Source organism: Saimiri boliviensis, chromosome 19 (assembly GCF_048565385.1).
Source record: "Saimiri boliviensis isolate mSaiBol1 chromosome 19, mSaiBol1.pri, whole genome shotgun sequence".
Lineage (NCBI taxonomy): Eukaryota > Metazoa > Chordata > Mammalia > Primates > Cebidae > Saimiri > Saimiri boliviensis.
The window spans coordinates 14,912,783-14,935,417 of NC_133467.1; the positions used below are offsets into that span (position 1 = coordinate 14,912,783).

At 42.9% G+C, this 22,635-nt stretch overlaps 2 protein-coding genes across 2 annotated transcripts in view; one reads left to right on the top strand and one right to left on the bottom strand.

Moving 5' to 3' along the window:
• The first annotated feature begins 1,124 nt into the window (after window positions 1-1,124).
• On the top strand, window positions 1,125-19,923 carry NPHS2 (NPHS2 stomatin family member, podocin). Its single transcript, XM_039459962.2, has 8 exons — window positions 1,125-1,466; window positions 5,529-5,632; window positions 8,580-8,652; window positions 10,222-10,304; window positions 13,471-13,674; window positions 16,094-16,149; window positions 17,777-17,855; window positions 19,004-19,923. Exons 1-8 carry the CDS (start codon window positions 1,193-1,195, stop codon window positions 19,280-19,282), a joined length of 1,152 nt encoding a protein of 383 aa, XP_039315896.1. The 5' UTR covers window positions 1,125-1,192; the 3' UTR covers window positions 19,283-19,923.
• The window catches only part of AXDND1 (axonemal dynein light chain domain containing 1), a 109,028-nt gene continuing 99,922 nt past the window's right edge, over window positions 13,530-22,635 (bottom strand). The window contains exon 26 of the mRNA XM_074390165.1: window positions 13,530-14,027. Coding sequence (XP_074246266.1) covers window positions 14,017-14,027 — 11 coding nt within the window. The 3' untranslated portion in view covers window positions 13,530-14,016. The remainder of the gene's footprint in view (window positions 14,028-22,635) is intronic.

Sequence of the window (22,635 nt, forward strand, 5' to 3'; positions counted from 1 at the left end):
TTACCTCAGGTCCTCAATCTTTAATAAGGGTTGGGAGACCAAAAAAAAGCTGTTGCTGTGTGAATTCAATAAATACTGAAAAAATTTTAAAAATCAGTGAACGTTATTTCTGCCATCATGCGATCTGAGGTATTTGAGTAGTTTCAAAAATCTTGTGTGATGGGTTATCCTGACCAACATCCCTTTCAGTAAGAAACAAATTATTAATAGAACGTGAAAGAGAAGGAAGAGGGTGAGGCAGCTTCCCAGTTCGTTGCGAGATCCAACCTGGCCAGTGAACCTTGAAAAAACCAAACTCTACCTTCACCATGGAAGCACAGAACAAAATGCCCCTCCTAAAAACAGAAGTTCGTCCAGATCCCTTCCTATGATTCTTCAAGAAGCATTAATAAAGACCCTAAATAATAGCAGAGACGAAACAGATCGCAAAGAGTTTTCCTTTATCCCCTTTAAAATGTAAATACTCCCAGGAGGAACCAACCAACATCATTACGGGTTGATGGCTATGTAGACAAACTAGGGCCAGGATATAAAGTAAGAAATAAGTAGGGAGGAAGGAAAGGCATCCTAGAGACGACTCCAAGGAAGAAAGCTGGGGGGTGAGGGGAAATAATCTGATTTTACCTTAAAATCATCCTAATTCGCTGACCTTTTCTTTTTTTTTTTTTTTTTTTTTTTCGTTTTGCTTTTATACTTGGCCCTGCCCAAGCAGGACCTCAAAACAATTGGTTACTAACAACTGTTCGGAAATCTCAGTAAAAGGCAAAAGATGTATTTGTTCTGCACAGAAACCAGAGCTTGCGATGAGCTTCTGTATCTCCGTCAGCCCTTTAGCATGACGTTAGGAACCCGCCGGGAACTGAGTCTTCTTCGAAGCCCGAGCTGCCACCTGCAGACACGCACTTTCCAACGCCCGCACCGTGCCTGGCGCCTGCTGTCCCACCCGGGCCGCTCTGCGTCCGCGCCGCCCCGGCCGTGGGGGTCGGCAGGCCAGGTACACGGCTCCGCGGAGAAACAGCCGTCGGAGCTCGGGGTGCGTCCAGCCGTGGCCCCGCCCCAGGGTCCTGCCTCTCGCCCCCAGCCCCCACCCGACGGTCTTTAAGGTCCCCCGGGCGCGCCACGCAGACCTGCAGCGACTCCGCAGGGACCGCGCTTCCGTGCTGCTGCTCCGGCCGCCCGGCCACTCTTGAGGATGGAGAGGAGGGCGCGAAGCTCCTCCAGGGAGGCCCGCGGGCGAGGCAGCAGCGCCCCGCACAAGGAGAACAAGAGGGCCAAGGCCGAGCGGGGCGGCGGAGGCCGCGGACGCCGGGAGGCTGGGCCCGAGCGGTCCGGCTCCGGACGGGTGGGGACCGCAGGGGAGCCCCGAGCGCCCGCCGCCACTGTGGTGGACGTGGATGAGGTCCGGGGCTCCGGCGAGGAGGGCACCGAGGTGGTGGCGCTGCTGGAGAGCGAGCGGCCAGAGGAAGGTACGGTCCGGCACTGTCATCTGCCGCCTTTCCAGATGGTAACTAAGGGGTGTCAGATAAGGTGGAAGGGGACATCCCACAAGACCCACTGAAGTCAGAGCAGACTGCTGGATGCTCAGGTTCCCAGGAACGGAAAGACGTTAGGAACCCAGCAACCTCCTGCGGTGAGCAAAGAATGTCAGAAGAAATACAAGTATCACTATATGCTGGTCTCGGGTCAGCCTTGGATGCGAGTGGCAGGGAGTGTGGTCTAGGTTGGGGACCAATCAACATGGCAAAGGAGCCATGAAGTTGGTTTCTGTGGCCAAGGAAGGGCACATGGGCACCTAATTTAAGTAAAAACATGCACGAGTCTGTGACTTATTCTTCCCACGTCCCCACTCCTCAGTCATACCTAAAAGCATTTTAAACTTCTGGGGAGATCATTCTTTCTGAAAAGCAGTCGCAGCAGAGCCAAGTGAAGAAGAGCCACACCTGAGTTTAAACCACAGCTCAGCCACTGGTAGCCATGTGATCATAGGAAGGACCTTAACCAGCTCATCTAATAGTGCCTGCCTCAGAGGGTAGTGGTGAGGATACAATGAGAACAGGCATCCAAAGCACTCTGCACAAAGCCTGGAACAAAAACATACTCAATTGTAGCTGCATCCTTGCAAGCTAAGAGAGAGGAAAATTAAATCAAAGGAGGGAATGCAAAAACAGCCTCTTCTGCTTCTGCAGGAGAACCAATTCTTGGGAAAAATGTTATCTACTTCCAGTGTTTTTTATCATGAGTGGAAGAAAAAAAATGAGGACCACTTTAGTAGGATGACAAATGTTTAAAGAAATTAAATAAGGGATAGGGTGGTATATTGCTTTCTGCTGGCTATGAAGTTTTAACATTTCCTGGTTGCCAGCAATGCAGTACATGCTGGATCACTAAAAGCTACCATTTAAGGAAGATTTCTGCAGTTGGGGTGTAGTTTAAATGGGTTATGTTAATGCTGTTTTGCCCAGTTGATGATACCCTTTCATCAGCCAGAAACCTTCGTTCAGTAAAGGTTTGCTGAGTTCAATGCTGAGGTTAGAGGGCTTGTAACTGTCAGACAGCAGATCACACTGGTAGGGTAGGCAAGTAAGGGAGCCACCATTTATGAAACCCCTACTATGTGCCAGGCACACACTGGGTGTTTTGCTGAGTTATTAAATCCCTCACCATCCTCTTATCACAGATGAGGAAACATGCTCTGAGAAATTAAGTCATGTGTACAAGTCCTGTTTCTGGGAAGTAGAGAAGACATATTCCCAGAGTAAGAAAGTCTGATTGAAATGCTCACCCTTGCCTGGTGCTGCCTCTCATTTCTGGTCATGGTCCTACTGGCCGTGGCCTTGGGCACCTTTGTGGGCCTCAGTCACTCCAGCTACAGAGTAACTAAAGCAGGAGATGCCAAGCAATGGGCAAGCAGTCCCACTAAGGATGGAGTGACCTTGGCTGAGCCCTTGTGTGGGAGGTTGCCAAGGCTCACAGGGAACTCACTTAGCACCACACTCCCAAAGGCAGGCTACTTAAAATGGAAGAAATGAAAAAGCTCTTCACCTCACCAAAATGCTGGGGACGCTGAGATGATAGGTAAAGGCTTTTCTTGCTTGACTATTTAATGTTTGACTCTTTACTTAAACCAAACAAGTTGGATATTCAAGCAACTTATTCTAACAGAACAGTATTTTTTGGATAAAGCTTCAAGTTAGGCTTGAGCGTAGAAATTACTTTTCTATTCATCTCTTGCTACTGTATGAAGGAATTTTTGAGGCCTTTTTTCACTTACAAAATGTAATTTTGTATGTGTTATTTATTTTTACTTTCCATGGCTACCACTGGCAACTGAAACATATTTATAAACTAATTAAAAACGGCAATGATGCTGTTAGTCATTGCCCTTGAAGAATATTATAAAAATTAATATGTTGGTAGAGCAGCATTTCCCAGAGTAGTTTCCATGAGAAACAAGTTCCATGAAATATCAGTGAATATTCCTTAGAGAAAATATTACCTGGTCAAATGTGCGTAAACAAAGCTAAGAATGCTTTGAGAGATTCTCGTAGCTTCAATATCGTGATGAGCACTGGGAACTCCAGGAACGGGACGTAGTGCTTAGGATCCTCCAAACTCATTCGCCCAGGAAATTCTTCTTTGGTGGAGCAACCTGTGGGATCAGTATTTTGTAGGATGGCCTTTAGAAACTGCCGTACTATGGTATTCAGTGCTAATTCTGTTTTTGTGCTGGTACAGCTTGCATATCTGTCCTCTTCTTCAAGTGATCTGCACATCAGTTTGGTGGTGACCTTTCTGGGCATGAAAATCAAATCAGATTTTCAGGCCTACTAATTAGTTATCCCCTTCATTCCCATCTCTTAAAAAAACAAGATTTTAGGTCAGGTGTCATAGCTCATACCTATAATCCCAGCACTTAAGAGGCTAAAGTGAGAGGATCATTTGAGGCTAGGTGTTTGAGACCAGCCTGGACAACATAGTGAGACCCCATCTCTGCAAAAAAATTAATTAGCCAGGTATGGTGGCATGCACCTGTAGTCCCAACTACTTGAGAGGCTAAGGTGGGGGGACTGGTTGAGCCCAGGAGGCTGAGGATGCAGAGAGCATGATCGCATCACTGCACTGCAGACTGGAGAGGGCAAGACCCTGCCTCAAAAGAAAGAAAGACAAAAGGACAGAGAGAGAGAGAGAGAGAGAAGAAAGAAAAAAGGGAGGGAGGGAGGGAGGAAGGGAGGGAAGAAAATAAGACTTTTTACCATTTCCTAATTTTTAGTCACCTTCCAGTCCTCTGTGATCTTTTTAAACTGGCAAACAGAATTCCTTTGGGCAGTTTTCTAGTACCTGGAGGTTAAAATTCTTGAAATTTTCATAACTCTTACATTTAAATCATTTTCACCCTCCTTTCTTGCCATATTCAACTAATATTTATTGAGCACCTCTATGGTGCCAGGCATTATTCTAAGCCCTGAGGGCACAGTATAAATAAGACAAGACCCCAAGAAGCGTGTATTCTTAAGGCTGACTTTCCTTGATACTGTTTCATTTATCACAGAAACATCCTGGATGTTCTGAACCACAGTTCCTTATCACATTTTTTTAATCACATCAGTAGGTGAATTTTACCCCATATAGGTAATTTTTTAAGACTATCGAGATCAACACCTTAATGGAGGTGTTAAAATGGTGGCATTTCAGACCAGGCAGGTAATGGATGGGGAAGTTATTTCATGGAAGATAAGCCTCTGGACAGGTGGTGAGAATCACTTAAAACAAACCTGACACATGTAAAATACAGCTCACTGCTTTATATGTATGTGTTATTTTATCCTTATGCCAAAGTGGGCGATACATCTCATGAACTAGCTATTTTGGGATAGTCATGAGATGTTAGCATCCCCATTATACAGTAAAGAAACTGAGGTTTGTAAAGGTCATGTGCCTTGCCTAAGGTCATCTGGATATGAAATGGTAGAGCCAGAACTAGAATCCAAACCTTCTTCCCAGATTCTGTGCCTGTTCCAGTTTACCCCCACTGCCCTTCTCTTTTATTTTATTTTTGAGACAAGGTCTAGCTCTGGCGCCCAGGCTGGGGTACAGTGATACAGTCATAGCTCACTACAGACTCAACCTCCCAGGCTCAATCTGTCTTCCCACCTCAACCTCCTGTGTAGCTGGGTCTACAGGCATGCTCCACCATACCCAGCTAATTTTTAATTTTTTGTACAGACAGGATCTCACTATATTGCCCAAGCTGGTCTTTAACTCCTGGACTGAAGCGATCCTCTCACCTCAGCCTCCCAAAGTGCTGGGATTACAGGCGTGAGCCACTGCACCTGGTCCCCACTACCTTTCCAGGACCCTGCTCCTCCCCAGGCCCTATGAACTCTGACCACCCTGATTTGACTTATTCTAATATTTCTGAGATTCCAGTTGCTGAGATTCCAGTACCAAGGACTGGACCAACAGATGCTAGTCAGTCAATATGGTTAAGTTTCAATATAATTATTCTTTTGCTTTAATTTTTTTTTAAGGTACCAAATCCTCTGGCTTAGGGGCCTGTGAGTGGCTTCTTGTCTTCATTTCTCTGCTCTTCGTCATCATGACCTTCCCTTTTTCCATCTGGTTCTGCATAAAGGTGAGATTCCATGAGGACCCAGTAGGTAATTTCCTGATCCCTCTCACTGGCCACACCACGCCCATTCTCACCTCTGTGTTCTGGTACATATTCTTGCCCGTGTGGAATGCCCTCACCCCTGACTCACCTTCCAGGATAGCTCTTACTCCTCCAAGACCTTGCTCAAATGTAAACAGGAAGCCTTCCTTGACTCCCCCAGACTGCCATTCCCTTCCTGGTGCTCCCGAGTCACTCTGCTTTCACTTCGCTCTAGCACTTACCACATGTATTATATTGGCTATGTCTATTTCATCTGCATTCTGTGACGAGAATGGATCACGACATCCACTCCACTTCACAAAACTTCTCAGGCAGCTTCGCAGCCCATGAGTCATGGTTGTCTCTGGCCCACAGGTGGTTGTAGATGCCTGTCCCTGAGGTAAATGAAGACCTGTGTCAGTTCTGGAAGCACGTGCCAAGATGGAATTAGAAGAGCAAGAGATTTATTGGGAGATACTGCCTGTGAAAGATTCCTGGGAAAGAAAACAAGAGTAGTCAGGAGAAGCCTTCAGACAGTGAGGCAGGCCTGACACGTGTGATATGAGAAGGGGAAGAAAGGATCGGGCAGAAACAGCCTCCGACTATGGTGCCGCTCTGCGACAGCCTTGGCCAGCCCAAAAGGGAACTCTAGAGCAAGGTTTGCTTCAAAGGACTCCCATAGTGGGCAGAAACGGCATGGCCCTAGTACTCCTGCCCTCTCAGTCACTGGCTGCAGCTGCAGGGAAAACTGCGTCCTTGGCTGAAACAGTACACGTGCTGCTGGGGCTGCTGTTGGGTTGTACTCACAGCAGGCAGCGGCTTCCTCCCCCTCTTCATCTTTCTCTCGCCATTTTCCTCCCCAAGATACAGTTTGGTATTTTGTGGTTTTGTTTTCATTTATCTCAAAGTATCTTCTCATTTTCCATGTGATTTCTTCTTTAACCCATTGGTTAGAGTGTGTTGTTTACTTTCCACTTATTTGTGAATTTCTCAAATATCTTTCAGTTACTGATTTCTAGTTTAACTTCATTGTAATAAGAGAATATACTTTATATGATTTCAATCCTTTTAAATTTGTTTAACTTAGTTTTATGGCCTAGCATAGTATCTTTCCTGGAGACAATGTTTCATATATGCTGGAAAAGAATGTGTACTCTGCTGTCACGGGGTAGAGATGTTCTGTGGAGATGTTTGTTAGGTCTGTTTGTTGATAGTGTTGTTCAAGTCTTCTATGTGTGTCTAGTTCCATCCATTGTTTAAAATGGGGTATTGAAGTCTCCAACTGTCACTACTGAACTGTCTATTTCTACTTTGAATTATTTTGGTCTTTTTCCTCATGTAAATTTCGGTACTGTTTTTAGGTGTACCTATGCTTATCATTGTTACACTTTCCTAATGCGTTGATCCTTTTATCATTATACAATGTCTCCCTTTATTGCTAGTAACATGTTTGCTTGTTTTGAAGTCCATTTTCTCTGGTATTAGGATAGCCACTCCCACTCTCCTTTAGTTAATGTTCATATGGTATGTCTTTTTCCATCTTTTACTTTTAGTCTATTCATATCTTTGAATATAAAGTGTGTCTTCTATAGATAGTATACAGTGGGGTAGCAGGCTATTCTTGAAGGGTGACCTGAGCACCTGCATGACTACCACAAGATTCAACACTGACTCAGCCACAGTTTTTGGGAAAGGCTTTCAGGTCTGGTTACTGAAGACGGAAAGCCCTAAGAAGCCAATTAGAGAGAAAACAAAAGTGGACCCAGGCAGTTATATTTGAGCAAGGTCTTGAAGAAGTAAGACTCCCCTTCATCTCTGGGAAGAATCTGTTTCTTCCAATAAAAGCAGGTAAGAAGTAATGCTAAGGAACCAAGCAATTGGGAATTTCTGGGCATGCTCTAAGAACCGTATACAGTCATTCATTCTCATTGTTTCAAGCAAGGCAGTGTTCTGGCCTCATGAAATTGTAAACCTCATGAAGGCAAACAAAACATGATTCCCAACCTCAAAGGACTTACAGTGGGTTAGTAGAGCCTGTAATCTCAGCTACTCAGGAGGCTGTGGCAAGAGAATCACTTGAACCTGGAAGGTGGAGATTGCAGTGAGCTGAGATCACACCATTGCACTTCAGCCTGGGCAACAAGAGCGAAGCTCCATCTCAAAAAAATAAAATAAAATAAAATAAAACTGGCCGGGTGCGGTGACTCACGCCTGTAATCCCAGCACTTTGGGAGACTTAGGTGGGTGGATCACCTGAGGTCAGGAGTTCAAGACCAGCCTGGCCAACATGGCGAAACCCCATCTCTACTAAAAATACAAAAAATTAGCTGGGCATGACAGCTCAGGCCTGTAATCCCAGCCACTCAGGAGGCTGAGGCAGGAGAATTGCTTGAACCTGGTAGGCGGAGGTTGCAGTGAGCCAAGATCATGCCACTGCACTCCAGCATGGATAACGAGAGTGAAACTTCATCTCAAACAAAACAAAACAAATCCAGTTGAATCATTTTGAAGCAGCACTCTGAAACAAAATATCACAAGTGGTATTAAAATGTATTCACTGTTTGTGTTAAGTAGCTAATGAATGATACATATAAAAGCTAGTAATGCAGAAATCACAGTAAAACACAAGATTTAACATGCCTTGAAAAGATTAATTTAGGAAAATTTGGCCATGGTTTTTTTAGATAATCATAAGTCTTTAATCAAAATTCTGTCCATGGGTTCAAAAATTAACATGGTTAATATATTTTTTCATTGGTTTCTGAAATTTTATACTTAGTAAATATAGATTTGGGAAACTTAAGAGAAATTTTTATTGGTTCTCAAGACAAAAAAATTCTGATATCTAGGATCATTCTTATGCCAAAGCCTTTTGAAGACTTTATTTTTCTTTCTGGGAGTGATTTGAAAGGATTAAATTTCTCTTTAGGTTGTACAAGAGCATGAGAGAGTAATTATATTCCGACTGGGACATCTGCTTCCTGGAAGAGCCAAAGGCCCTGGTAAAAAACACTTTTTTTTTTTTTTTTTAAATATCTCCCTCTTGACTTGCCTATTTCTTCAACCCATGCAGATTTGTAATATGGACCTCTGAATACATGAAGCAACTTAATTCATGGTATCTGCATTTTCCAGATATGATATCTGCATATCTGTTACTTACAATTTAGGTTAAGAAATTCTTCAGAGACCATTACTACTAGGTCATAAGTAGCCAAGAGAGAGAACTGGTACATAGAGCCCACATGCCAGGCCCAGACTTGCTGGAATAGCAAGTCAGCTTAGGGCCAATGGCTGGGGACTGGTTTGAGTACAATGTATATATGGCCAGAGTCCTGTGAATTCTGAGACAAATTGAGCTAGTTCCCAATCCAGGTGCTCATATCCAGTCATGGGAGGGAGATAGGCAAAATTCAGCATCCAAATGACAAATCCATCTTCAGTTGGAGGGATTTATAAAACACAGATTAAGCACTTCTTGTGTCTCAAACCCTGTGCTAACTGCCAAGGATACAAAGATGGATAAATAAGACATGGTCTCTGATCTCAGAACCTTAAGATCTAGTGGAGTTCATGTCCAGAGGCCCAAGCTCTTTATGGGAGATGGACAGAAGTATGGTCAGTCTCAAAAGTTTAGTAGTGGGGGTTTGGGGATCTAAGTCAGACAGGAAGGTGTGAGTCCCACTGTGTATATATTGGAGAGGGTCTCTGTTCCAGGCCATGCCCGCAGAGACCAGACTAGGGATAAATATCAGAGTATGAAGATTCAGAATGAATAGACGAGTCCACACAAAAGTAGAAACAGACCCTGTAGTTCCAGGACAAAGAATATCTTGCTCTGGCCCTGGTTTTCAGGAACCTTCTCAATTGGCACTGAGGAGGACTAGTAGCTGGGCTGCTCCCCAAATAGATCCTGGGCTCTGTGAGGTGCTGCTTGTTTCAACAAAGCTTTGGCTCTTGCAGGAGTCCACCACATCCAATGGGCTCTCATAAAATCTCAATAAATCAATTTATAAATGTTTTTTGCACATTGATTCTATATATTATATTGGGTGGGTGAGGACTAACTAGCCAGCCAGAAAGCTGGTATGATAATTGCTATTCTGATGACTTCTGGGGCTCGCATTCTAAGAAAAATGACATAGATGTGACTGGCTCTAAAGTTTGACACCTGGGTACACTGATGGACTCAAAAACAATTTTAGAGAGTACCTAAAAGGCACTAAGTCAGACACTAAGGCTAACAGTAGTGCATAGGACACTACGGAGGGAGTTCAATTCTGGTGAAAGGCCAGATATGCAAATGAGATCTGGGGAGGCCAGCACCATGACGAAAGGGACCACACAGCCCAGTTTGCTGGGGATAATCCCTGTGTATACCTATTGTCCTGGAGCAAATTTTAATAGTGCTCTCCTTTGACCCTTAGATGGAGGCAGGGTGGGATGGGCCAATGCTCTGTAATTAGAGGCTAAGAAAAGTAATGTAGTATGCAGCCTGACCCGAAAAAGGTGAAACCCAAACAGCCTTCATGCTAGCTATTATCTGTCACCTCCTCCTTCCCCTCTTCTAGGTCTTTTCTTTTTTTTGCCCTGCCTGGACACCTACCACAAGATTGACCTTCGTCTCCAAACTCTGGAGATACCTTTTCATGAGGTAAGCAAAATGATGCCCTTTGCTTTCTCTGTACATTTTCCATGGTCTGCCTACCACGGGACCAAATGATTATTTATGCTCAAAAATAGGAAAGAAAAATCATGATATGGACTATATCAGAACTTAAAACTTTTGTGCATCAAAGGACACAATTAACAGAGTGCAAAGGCAATCTAGGGAATGGGAGAAAATATTTGCAAATCATATATCTCATAAAAGGTTACTATTCAAGATATATAAAGAACTCATATACCTCAACAACAAAAAAGTAAACAACCTGATTTAAAAATGGGCAAAGAACTTTGTGGTGGTTAACCTTATGTGTCAGCTTTGCTAGGCCATGACTATTTGACCTCTATTTGGCCAAACACATCTGGATGTTCTCATGAGGGTATTTTTTTTTAGTTGGGACTAACATTTAAATCAGTAGATTTTGAGTAAAGCAGATTATACTCCATAATGTGGATTGGGCCTCTTCCAATTGAAGGGCTCCAGAAAAAACTGACCTCCCTTTGAGGAGGAGGGAATTCTGCAGTAGAAATGATGGCGTGGTGTGGCGTGGTGGCTCACGCCTATGATCTTAGCACCTTGGGAGACCAAATGGGGTGGATCACGAGGGCAGGAGTTCGAGACCAGCCAGACCAACATGGTGAAAACCTGTCTCTATTAAAAATACAAAAATTAAGGCTGGGCGTGGTGGCTCAAGCCTGTAATCCCAGCACTTTGGGGGGCCGAGGCGGGTGGATCACAAGGTCGAGAGATCGAGACCATCCTGGTCAACATGATGAAACCCCGTCTCTACTAAAAATACAAAAAATTAGCTGAGCATAGTGGCGCGTGCCTGTAATCCCAGCTACTCGGGAGGCTGAGGCAGGAGAATTGCCTGAATCCAGGAGGCGGAGGTTGCGGTGAGCCGAGATCGTGCCATTGCACTCCAGCCTGGGTAACAAGAGTGAAACTCCGTCAAAAAAAAAAAAAAAATACAAAAATTAGCCGGGTGTGGTGGCATGTGCCTGTAATCCCAGCTACTTAGGAGGCTGAGGCAAGAGAATCGCTGAACCCAGAGGTGGAGGTCGCAGTGGGCTGATATCATGCCATTGCACTCCAGTGTGGGTGACAGAGCAGACTCCGTCTCAAAAAGAAAAGATCAACTCTTCTCTGGGTCTTCAGCCTGAAGATTTTAGACATGCTAGCTTCCACAAGCACATGAGCCAATTCATTAAATCAATATTTTTTCTCTCCCCACCCCGACATATGTGTGTGTGTGTGTGTGTGTGTGTGTGTGCATGCATATGTATGTATGGTGAAACCCAAACACACACATACACATTATCTAGTTTCTCTAGAGAACCCTGACTAATACAGACTTGAGCAGACATTTCTAAACAGATGACAAAAAAAGATGAAGATATATAAATGGGCAACAAGCATATGAAAAGATACTCAGCATCACTACATTTGGAAAATACAAATCAATATCCCAATATATCACTTTACTCTCATTAACATGGCTACTGCTTTTTAAAAAACCCAGAAAATAACAAGTGTTGAAGAGGATGTAGAGAAATTGGAAGGAACCCTTGTGCACTGTTGGTAGGAATGTGAAATGGTGCAGCCACTGTAGAAAACAGTATAGCAGCTCCTCAAAAAATTAAGACTAGAATTACTGTATGACCCAGCAATTCCATTTCTGCACACATACCTAAAAGAATTGAAAGCAGGGTCTTGAAGAAATATTTGCATACCTGTGTTCCTAACGGCATTATTCACAATAGCCAAAAGGTAGAAACAACCCCAGTCTCTATTGATAGCTGAAGAGATAAATAAAATGTGATATATAACCCACAATGGAATATTATTCAGCCTTAAAAAGAAAGGAAATTCTGACATTCTACAACATGGATGAATCTTGAGGACATTATGCTACGTGAAATAAACCAGTCACACAAAAAAACAAATACCGTATGATCCTACTTACGTGAGAAACCTAGAGTAGTCAAATTCATAGAGACTAAAAGTAGTATGGTGGTTACCAGGGATTGAGGAGAAGAAACTGAAGAGTTATTGTTTAATGGGTACAGAGTCTCAGTTTTACAAGATAAAAAGAGTATGGAGATGGATGGTGGTGAAAGTTGCACAATATTATGAGTACATTCAGCATCACTGAACTATACACCGAAAAGATGGTTAAGATGGTAAGTTTTATAGTGTATGTATTTTAACACGATAAACAAAATTGGGGGAAAAAACCCACCCCATTCCTGTTACCCATAGTTAACGGTTGATATTTTGAGGTATATCCTTTCAGACTTTTCTATGTATGTGGTTATATTTACAGATGGGTAAATATCATACCATATGTACTATTTTGTAATGTGTCTTTCTTAACCCCACAATATATTGTGATTGTCTTCATATATTAGCTAAATGCCTCTACCCCTTTATTTTAAATGGACACACAGCATTTCATTTAATGGCTGTATCATAGTTTATTCAACCAATTCCCTGCTGTTGATGTTAAATTATTTCCAATTTGTATTCCAATTAGCAATACTGTGAATAACATCTTTGCAGCTAAATCCATATGTCCTTATGATAAATGTAAAAATGGAAATGTGAAGATCATGCATCTTTCTAGAGCTTGTGATGTGTATCATCAAAGCATCCCCTAGCGTACACTCTAGCAAGCAATACATTACAGTGCTTGCTTCCTAGAACATGCTTCTCTTTTAGCAGATTTTTCTTTTTGGTATCAGTTTAGGAAGACCTGGTTTAGGGAGGTGGAGGTTGCAGTGAGCCGGGATTGCACCACTGCACTCCAACCTGGGTGACAGAGGGAGACTCCGTCTCAAAAAAAAAAAAAAAAAAGAAAGAAAAAGAAAGAAAGACCTGGTTTAGAATCAACTGAATGTCTTCGTACAAGAAAATTGTTTCTGATTTTTTTACAAAAGGATTTACCACAGAATTCTTTTAAGTTGTGAGTTCTTTCATGTATTTCATAAAAATTTCATAGTTTCCAAAAACATGTCTATTTTAAATAAAGGGTAGGCCAACTCTCTTTTTCTCTTGCTGAGAAAATTCCCTTTGAACACATTTAGGTCCTCCACCCTTATACAGGAAAGGAGCCCAAGAATCAAGCCTGTCATTCAAACTGTTTTCTACCTAGATCGTGACCAAGGACATGTTTATAATGGAGATAGATGCCATTTGCTACTACCGAATGGAAAATGCCTCTCTTCTCCTAAGGAGTCTTGCTCATGTAGCTAAAGCTGTACAATTCCTTGTACAAACCACCATGAAGCGTCTCCTAGCACATCGATCCCTCACTGAAATTCTTCTAGAGAGGAAGAGCATCGCCCAAGATGCAAAGGTACTTAGATAAACTTAATGTTCAATAAGTTGAAATATTTATCTTTTATTCATCTGTTCATTGGCCATTTATTAAATCTTCCATGGCCAGTTCCATCCCTTAGGGACCACCCCTTTGGGAGCTTATAGCTAGTTAAGAAGTTGCCAAATTGACTCTTGAGTCAATTATAGTTATCAATGTGGTGCTTGTTAGTCATTGCCACAGTTTTCGCTGTCAAACCTACGCCAGTGACTTTAAATTCATCGCAAAGTACTCACAGAGTATGAAGTATTGAGAATGATTGCTGGCAGGAACGGTGGGGTTGGTGGTACACAAAGATGGTAAGGCATGTTTCCCCGGAGCTTACCGTCTACCTGAGGAAACAAGCATGAGTGCCAAGTAAGTATTTCAGATAACAAGAGCTAAGAGGTCATAGACCTTCACGTGATGAATTACCAAACCCATTGTCTAGACGTAATCAGTTTGGAACTAGAGGAGGGGAAAACAGCAAGAACTGCCTCACAGGCAACTCCCTCTAGTCCACAGGCAACAACCTCAGCGAGCTCATCCACGGCCAGGGTCGGTGGCTTTGATGCTTACCAAGGCAGGTTAGCAAAAGATATTCAGAGAAGTGAAAAGACAGCAGGCAGCTGGCCAGTGGAGTGGCAGTTACCACCAGCAATTGAGCCTGTCACTGAAGCCATGGGGACACCCAGGCCCAGAACTGAGTTAGGAGGTTGTGAATCATGTCTAGTTGGAAGGGGGACCTCAAACAGAGGGACCCCAAGAATCAAAGGCGCTGGTAGTACTTGTGCTTTATGGGATGTCCCCCTTCTCCCTCCCTCCCTTATTCATCCTTCTCCTCTAAAGGATAAAGCCCAGACACTTGACATTCAAGTTTGCCCTTGTTACACTGATTATAATATATAAACAAATATTCCTTCACTTATAAACCCGTGACAAAGCAAAAAATATCATAAGTCAAAAATGCATGTATCCTAATAAACCCATGATAAAAGTCAAAAATCGTCAAATCATCACAAGTTGGGGACCATCTGTCTAAGACATTAGTTTTCCCAGACTGTGTCCTCCATAGCAGCAGGGGCTGTATTTTATCCATCTCTTGGTCCTCAGCACAGGCTTGTCACACAGCAGGTAGATAATGTTTTTTGGATAAATGAATAAATGACCCGGCTGTTGCAGTCTCACCTCTTGCCATCCTTCTACCACTGAATCTAATACTCCAGCCTACTTTAGCTGCTGTCCAGCATTCAGTACTTTTATGCTCCCATTGCCTCCTCTTGGGCTGGATCCTCTGCCTGGAATACTTCTCTTTTCTCTACAGGCAAGATTTTATTTGTCCTTTAAGAAGCCACCTATACTGTGATGTCTTTATCAATATTCCTTATTCTCACCCATACCCCCAAATTAGTCTTCTCAGGGTTCTCAATGTACTACGCTTACTGTTTGCCTAACCACTAAAAAATAATCTGAAAATCAGTGTAAAAAGAAGAATTTGGGTCAACATGGAGAGCTCCATGCCCTGCCCCTCCTTTCCAGAATCCCATTTCCAACTTCAATCAAAGGGGTGTATCGGACTGGGAAGCAGGGGGAAACTGCGGCCACCAGCATCAGTTGTAGAAGTGAAAACATCCTATAAGTGAAAGACATTTGGAAGAGAGACTACAGACTGGTTCTCAACGCAGTGCATTTTAAAACAGATTTTAAAAATATATGTGTATTAGTTCCTATTACTTCTGTAACAAACTACCACAACCTCGGTGGCTTAAAGCCAAACAAAAATTATTCTCTTAGTTTCTAAGGCAAGAGTTCAAAATCAGTTTCACTGGGCTAGAGTCCAGGTGTCAGCCAGACCATTTCCTTCTGAAGGTTCTGAGAGGAGAATTCGTTTCCTTGCCTTTTCCAGCATCTGGTGGCTGTCTGCATTTCTCAGCTCGTGGCACCTTCCTCCATCTTTAGAGAGCATCACTCTGATCCCTACCTCCATCATCACATCACCTTTTCCTCTTCTGTGGTCCAACTGCCGTTTGCCTCCCTCTTACAAGAACGCCTATAATTACATTTAGGGCCACCTGGATAATCCAGGATACTATCCCCATCTCCAGAGCCCTTAACTTAATCACACCAGCAAAATCCCTCCTGGGGTAACATTCACAGATCCAGGGATGAGGACATGGGTTGTCTTTGGGGACCATTATTCAGCATACCGCACCATCTTCAATTCCACAGATATTTATTGGGTAGCAGTATGAAAGTTAAATAACTCTTCGCAAGGCACTATGAAGTTAAATAAAACAGGCAAATAATGTCCTTTCGAAGGGAATGTCCTTCCTTAGTAAGAACAATGGCCATCAGGGCATAGGCATGCTCTCCTCCCACCTGGAGGCTCTCACTGACATCTCAACTCTTCTCTCCACAGGTTGCCTTGGATTCAGTGACCTGTATTTGGGGAATTAAAGTGGAGAGAATAGAAATGTGGGTAGGAAATTAACTAGGAAGAACAGTATGATAAAGGAAAATATTCTGGTTTCATATTAAATTTTTCACTTGAAAAATTATTTTCATTGAGTACTACAGCCATATCAGCATAAATCTGTAAAAAAGTGAAAAAATTACCCAATATCTTATAGCCGTAACATAACCACTATAACATTTGGACAAATTACTCTGATTATTTTTTCCCTATGCATCTAAAAAATTATTTTATATAAAATTTACATGAAATTTCCCATTTTAGGCCAAGCGCAGTGGCTCACATCTGTAATCCCAGTACTTTGGGAGACCAAGACAGGTGGATCACTTGAGGTCAGGAGTTCGAGACCAGCCAGGCCAACATGGTGAAACCCTGTCTCTACTAAAAATACAAAAATGAGCTGGGTGTGGTGATATGTGTCTGTAATCCCAGCTACTAGGGAGGCTGAGGCAGGAGAATCGCTTGAACCTAGGAGGTGGAGGCTGCAATGAGCTGAGATTACACTAATGCACTCCAGCCTGGGCAAAGAGTGAGACTCTGTCTCAAAAAAAAAAAAAGAAAGTTCATATTTTAGCCATTTGAAACTGTGGTTTTAGTATATTTACAAAGGGTTACAAACACATCACTACTATCTAATTTCAGAACATTTTTATCATCCCCAAAAGGAAGCCTATACTCATTAAGTGGGAACTCCCCACGTACTCCTTAGCCCCTGGCAAACACTAATTTAGTTTTTGTCTCAAGGGATTCACCTCTTCTGGAAAATTTACATAAATGGAATCATACAATATACAGCTTTTTGTGTCTGGCTTCTTTTCACTTAGCATAATGTTTTCAAGGTGCAACCATGCTCAAGGCATGAGTCAGGACTTCATTACTTTTTGCGATCAAATAATATTTCATTGTGAGGCTAACCCACATTTTCTCTTTTCATCAGTTGATGGACATTTGGGTTGTTTCACTCTTTTGCTATTATGAATAATGCTACAGTAAGCATTAATTTGCAAGTTTTTGAGTGAACATGTCTTCAGTTCTCTTGGGTCTATATCTAGAAGTGGAATTACTGGGTCATATGATAACTTCGTATTCAACTTTTTGAAGAATGGCTAAACTGTTTTCCATAGATGCATTTTGATAGTTATATTCAGGGTCAAAAGACAATTTTGTATCTCTCATGTAATACATTAAACATTGTTCTTATTTGGTCAGTTGTACCCTTTTCAAAATCAATTCTTCTCTTTTATGAACTTGGATGAATAACCCTTATCTTTATTATCAGTGGTGTGGCTCTTCAAGCCATTGTTCAGATTTATTAGTTGGGGTTTAGATTACATCCTAAGTGGAAAAACTGAGCACAGCTCATCAAAACAAAACCTGCTGTGCTGATGATGAGAAACCACAGCTCTACTGTAGCATCAGCAATGATACAAACCTGCATTTGAGACATCGACCTTGGAGATACCCTTCTCTGCCTACCTTTGACCCCAGAAGTCTAGAGGTGGCACACTCTGGTAACTCAGAATTTGCTGCTCATCATGAGACAGGAGTAGAGAGGCTTGCAAGTCTATGTGAAAGCTTTGGCCCCTAAATCATGGCTGCACACCTATATGCCTGCATTCTCTTTTTCAGTAAAGATGTGAGGTTGCCAGCTGGCCTTCAGCACTCACTGGCTGTGGAGGCCGAAGCGCAAAGACAGGCCAAAGTGCGGGTGAGCACTCCACCCTCCCACCCAGACTGCTCTTTGAGGAAGGCCTCCTCATGGAAAACATTTCCCCTTTGCTTCCTTACTGTCCCTTCATTAGGCACTGGGCAGAAGCTGGCTTGGGCCCTTCCAACTCTATTAAAATTGCTCTCTTAAAGTGTGTTAACAGCCCCCTGACTGACTAATGCAACTCCTCTCCTTCTCTGAGGCTACTGATAATAGTGACCACCTCCTGCTTGAATTTCACCTTCCCTCTCTCTCCTTAAAGGCATCTTCTCTGCACATATCATCCCTCTTCTCTAGTGCTGGCATCCTTTCCTGGGTAATCGTAGTCACCCTAACCTCTAGGTATCCCCTGGAACTGTATCCCAAGCTTGGCCTACGTTTTGGAGGGACACCATGATCGGGGGCCAGTTCCCTCAATGCCAGAGCCAAGAGAACCCTATGCCACTCAGCTCCACTCAGGTGTGCCAGCAAGAAGCACAGATGTGGCAGCTAGCAGCTTCTGGTGACTGAGGTGTGGCTGAGGGGGCCTTGGCAAGAGGAAAATGAAGAATGAAGGGAGGCAGATTTCTCTCAAAGAACAGAACGCAGGTGAAGATAAAAACCTGTACCAGTAAGAGGATCATTACCTGTGGATCACTGAGGGGAGGTAGGGGTAAGGGAGGCGGGAAGGATAGTCCCAGGGCAGTTGCTTCTAGATCTCTGAGTGAAGTCCTCTTCACCCACTTCCAGGTGGCATTTGGGTAGTGAGCTCAGCACTTTCTCTTCAGAAATGCTTACCCATTCAGTTTGCCTGAGTTGGGGGTCACCTTTTCATAATGTCATGCCTTTGCATGGAATGCAGGCTAATCTTTTCTCTATGCTGGCAAAATCCTAATCTTTGAAGGCCGACCAGATGCTAAGAATTCCCCTAACACTTCACTCATACTCGTCATGGCTCCTAACAAATTCCATCTTAAATTGTGATTAATAGTTTAATCTGTCTCCCCAGCTCAAGACCCTTCAGAAAGAAGACTAAACCTGTTCTATGCTTAACAGTGCTTGCCACATAGTAGATGCTCAGTGCTTGTCTGCTGAGGCACATGCATAGTGAGGGAACCTTCAGGGAAGTAAGGACAATCACTTTGCTTTTTGTCACATCTGTTTTCTAGATGATCGCGGCTGAAGGGGAAAAGGCTGCCTCCGAGTCCCTAAGGATGGCAGCTGAGATTCTATCAGGCACCCCTGCTGCTGTTCAGCTTCGATACCTCCACACCCTTCAGTCTTTGTCCACAGAGAAGCCTTCCACTGTGGTTTTGCCTTTGCCATTTGACCTACTGAATTGCCTGTCTTCTCCCAGCAACAGGACTCAGGGAAGCCTCCCCTTCCCAAGTCCTTCCAAACCTGTTGAGCCACTAAATCCTAAAAAGAAAGACTCTCCCATGTTATAGGAAGGATGAGGCATTATGTGGCCTGCCATGGAAAAGCCACTTTCCTGAGGGAGACCCTCTGTCCTCATTCCCTGCCCTTCCTTTGGTTGCCACATGGAATGGCCATAGAATGCACAAAGTCACAATGCAGCACCATCCATGAGAAGACAGTGAAATGATGTAATGACAGAGAAGGCAAACAAGAAGTTTCAGTGATTCATCTAACCAGAGCAATTATGGGAAACAGCTTTGGTCAACATTTGACTGTGGAAAGAATTTCGAGTCTAGATGTGGTTAAATTTTGACTGCTGGGGAACTTAGTTCAGATGTCCTTTTTACTCTATGTCCTCTGGCCCCTTTGGCAAGGTTGCTGCAGCGCCCACAGCCCTTCCTACGAGTGCCTATCATTGTGCTTGTCACACTCTGTTGCTCTTCTGACCTGACGATGGGGTCTTCTCTCCAGTGATACTACCAATTCTTCAAAAGCACGTCTTAGTTATCCTCAGCTACACTCCATCTTTTTGCTCCACCCCAAATTACTCACACTTAACCCTGATAGTTACCTAAAGTGAACACTTAAATATTTCAGAGTGAATGAAAAAGGAGAGATGTACTTGGAGCCAGATATAAAGTGTATCCCTAATTAAAGCATTTAAAAGGAATTCTTTTTGTGGAGACTCCTTTTTTAAATAAATAAATAAATAAATAAAAGGACAAAAAAAAAATCTGACACATGTTGCTTAAAATCTGAGGGAGAATCACTATAAAGAATGGGCCTGAGAGAAATTGTTTTCATATAGAATTTACCAGCTTGTTTATTTCTTCAAACAGTAATAATACTAGGTAACCTATACATGCCCTGACATACTGTTCTGTTATACAGATATTTCTTAATATAGATACATTTCTCTAAGTCTAATTTTCCACTGATTTGCCTTATACAGTTAGAACTGCGTATCTGCAGAAAAAAATAAGCCAAATAAATAAGAAAGCCAATAAATCTATACTTAAGCAAATTCTCTATAAACTTAAAGAAGGCACTAACATTATAAAACATTCTAACATTACTAAAATAATATTAGTAAAATGCTACTTATGATGGGCTTTTCATGTTACTGGCACAGAGCGACAGGGTAACTCTCTCAAGTGCCACAATATTTGGTTCTCTCCTCATCAAACTGCCTCTTTACTCTTCATGTTATCTGATGTTGAGTTTTTATGAATGTTAGCCCATAAAATCCTGCTGAACATTATTTCAGTGATAAAGTGCATCTAAGCTCCTAACAGTGGGCCTAGAAACTTTTACAGCATTTTATCTGTTGAAGACAGACTGCTTTCTACTATGCTTAAGTGATAGAAACAAGGCCCAAGTTGAGGACGCTTTGCCTATCCTAATACCGCCCAGTCACCTCAACATTCCTTTTTTCTCTGCCATCTCTCTCTCTCTCCCTCCCCACTCCTCAAAAATAAAATAAACAAAAATCCCTAGCACTATCTTGTGAATGTTGCCAAACTCAGAGGCATCCCTGTCTACATCTCTAAGCCAACTCCTTTCTTCCACCCACAGCTGGGAAAACCCACACATTCCAAGCTGGTTCTAAGATATTCTTACAGCCCAAACTTCTTGTGTTCTGGGGCTTCAGCCAATCAATGCATCTTCCTAAGTTTACATAGGACTCTCAGATCATTCCAAAACCTACATTTTTACATAACCATGCCAAACTCACTCATTGACATAATGATCAGCTTGTAAGGTGACTATGTATTAAGAAGTAACTTCCAAATTTTGTTTTGTTGCAAAAGTCTATTTAATCCAATTCTAAAAATATTTCCATATCTTATTAAAAGTCTCCCCAGTCCCTGTTCCTAAGGACCATACTCGGTTGTGGGGGCGTGAGAGTGCTGACAGCCATAGATTTGAGTAATCTTGTAGTCTTTCATTGGGAGATTCTGGAGCCAAAGGAACAGGCGAAGCTCTACTATGAAGGGCTGCCAAAATACAAGTGTGGAATCCAAAAGGCTGTCATGTCCAAGTAAGTCAAAGGCAGTTAACAAAATCTACCAGGCCCAGGAGTATGGTGTCAGAAAGAAGAAAGCAAACACTGATGAAGCAGCAATAGGACGTGGGCTGGGGAACTCCTAGGTGACTTCCTAGAACGTCTCATCTATTAGGATGTGCAGCTTGTTTTCATGAACCAGCCAGGGCACAGTCATAGATGGTTTAGCCCATTTAAAGGGTCAATGGCAATCAGAGCATTCCTGAAGCGGGACATGTTTCCTGTTACCACTGTGTTGGCCCATACCCATTCCGGTGTATTTGTTATTGGAATTAAGATGGCACCAAAGGTTGTTGGTCACTTTTCACACCATATGTGATGGCTCCTGATTTCAGGTTAGCACATTTTGGCATGGGTCATGAAGAAAGAGGTAGATTCATGCTGGGTCAGGCATAACGGAAGCCAAAAGCAGAACAATCAGAAGTGAACACCAGGATAAAAACAGCTTTTATGACTCTTCATAGTTCCTTATAACACTGGTTTTTTTTGTAGAAGGCAGATTTTGTTTACATATCTGGGGAGCGCCTATGGTATCTTCCACTGTTTGGTGGGCTTGATGGGAAGGAAATAGTGGGGGGATACGTTGTTCTAAAACTTTGGGTGAAAGAGTATAGTGGATAGTCAAAAGCAAAATTCTTCAGGAACTAGCTAGGTGAGGTGACCCAGGTGCTACATAGCAACTGGTTACTAATTGAGAAATGATGGCTGGAGGACAAGCTGGAGAGTGCAATCTAAAACCGGGATATGTTCCAGGAATCGTTTTTTTCCTGATAATTTACTTTAATCTTAAGAGAGTGGAAATAAGCTGACAAACGGGGATAAGAAGTTCCAGTTTGTCACTGGAGTCTACAATGATCAAAATGACATGCCCTTGACAGTGGGATAAGTCTATGGCACACCCTATGACAGTGGTGCATTTGGAGTTGACAGTGACCCTATGACAGTGATGTGGCATTGGTGTATTCAGACCTGAATTTATGATGGCAAGCAGCTAGCTTAAGGGCTGCGATACTGCAGATTCTTGGGCTCAAAATCATCAGAAATGTGCCATATGGAGGCTTTGGATGCCTTCCTTAGAATTTCAGGGGCCACCATGGCTCACCAATAGTATAAGGGTGCAGCAGGGGCTCTGCAGTTTGGACTAATAGAGCAGAAACGGGACGGAAGAGTTTTTCCTCTTGGTGGGCAATAGTTACAGCCAAAAATCAGACAATCGCTCTTCCTCCTTCTCCTTCTCCTTCTCCTTCTCTTCTCTTTCCCTCTTTCCTGGGTTTGACTGGATGGCCAGAGTGGAACATGAAAAATGAATTACTAGTA

Coding starts and splice junctions, on each gene's coding strand:
- NPHS2 (XM_039459962.2), top strand. CDS start 1,193: ATGGAGAGGAGGGCGCGAAGCTCCTCCAGGGAGGCCCGCGGGCGAGGC. Junction 1,467..5,528: donor GAGCGAGCGGCCAGAGGAAG/GTACGGTCCGGC, acceptor TTTTTTTTTAAG/GTACCAAATCCTCTGGCTTA. Junction 17,856..19,003: donor AAAGACAGGCCAAAGTGCGG/GTGAGCACTCCA, acceptor TCTGTTTTCTAG/ATGATCGCGGCTGAAGGGGA.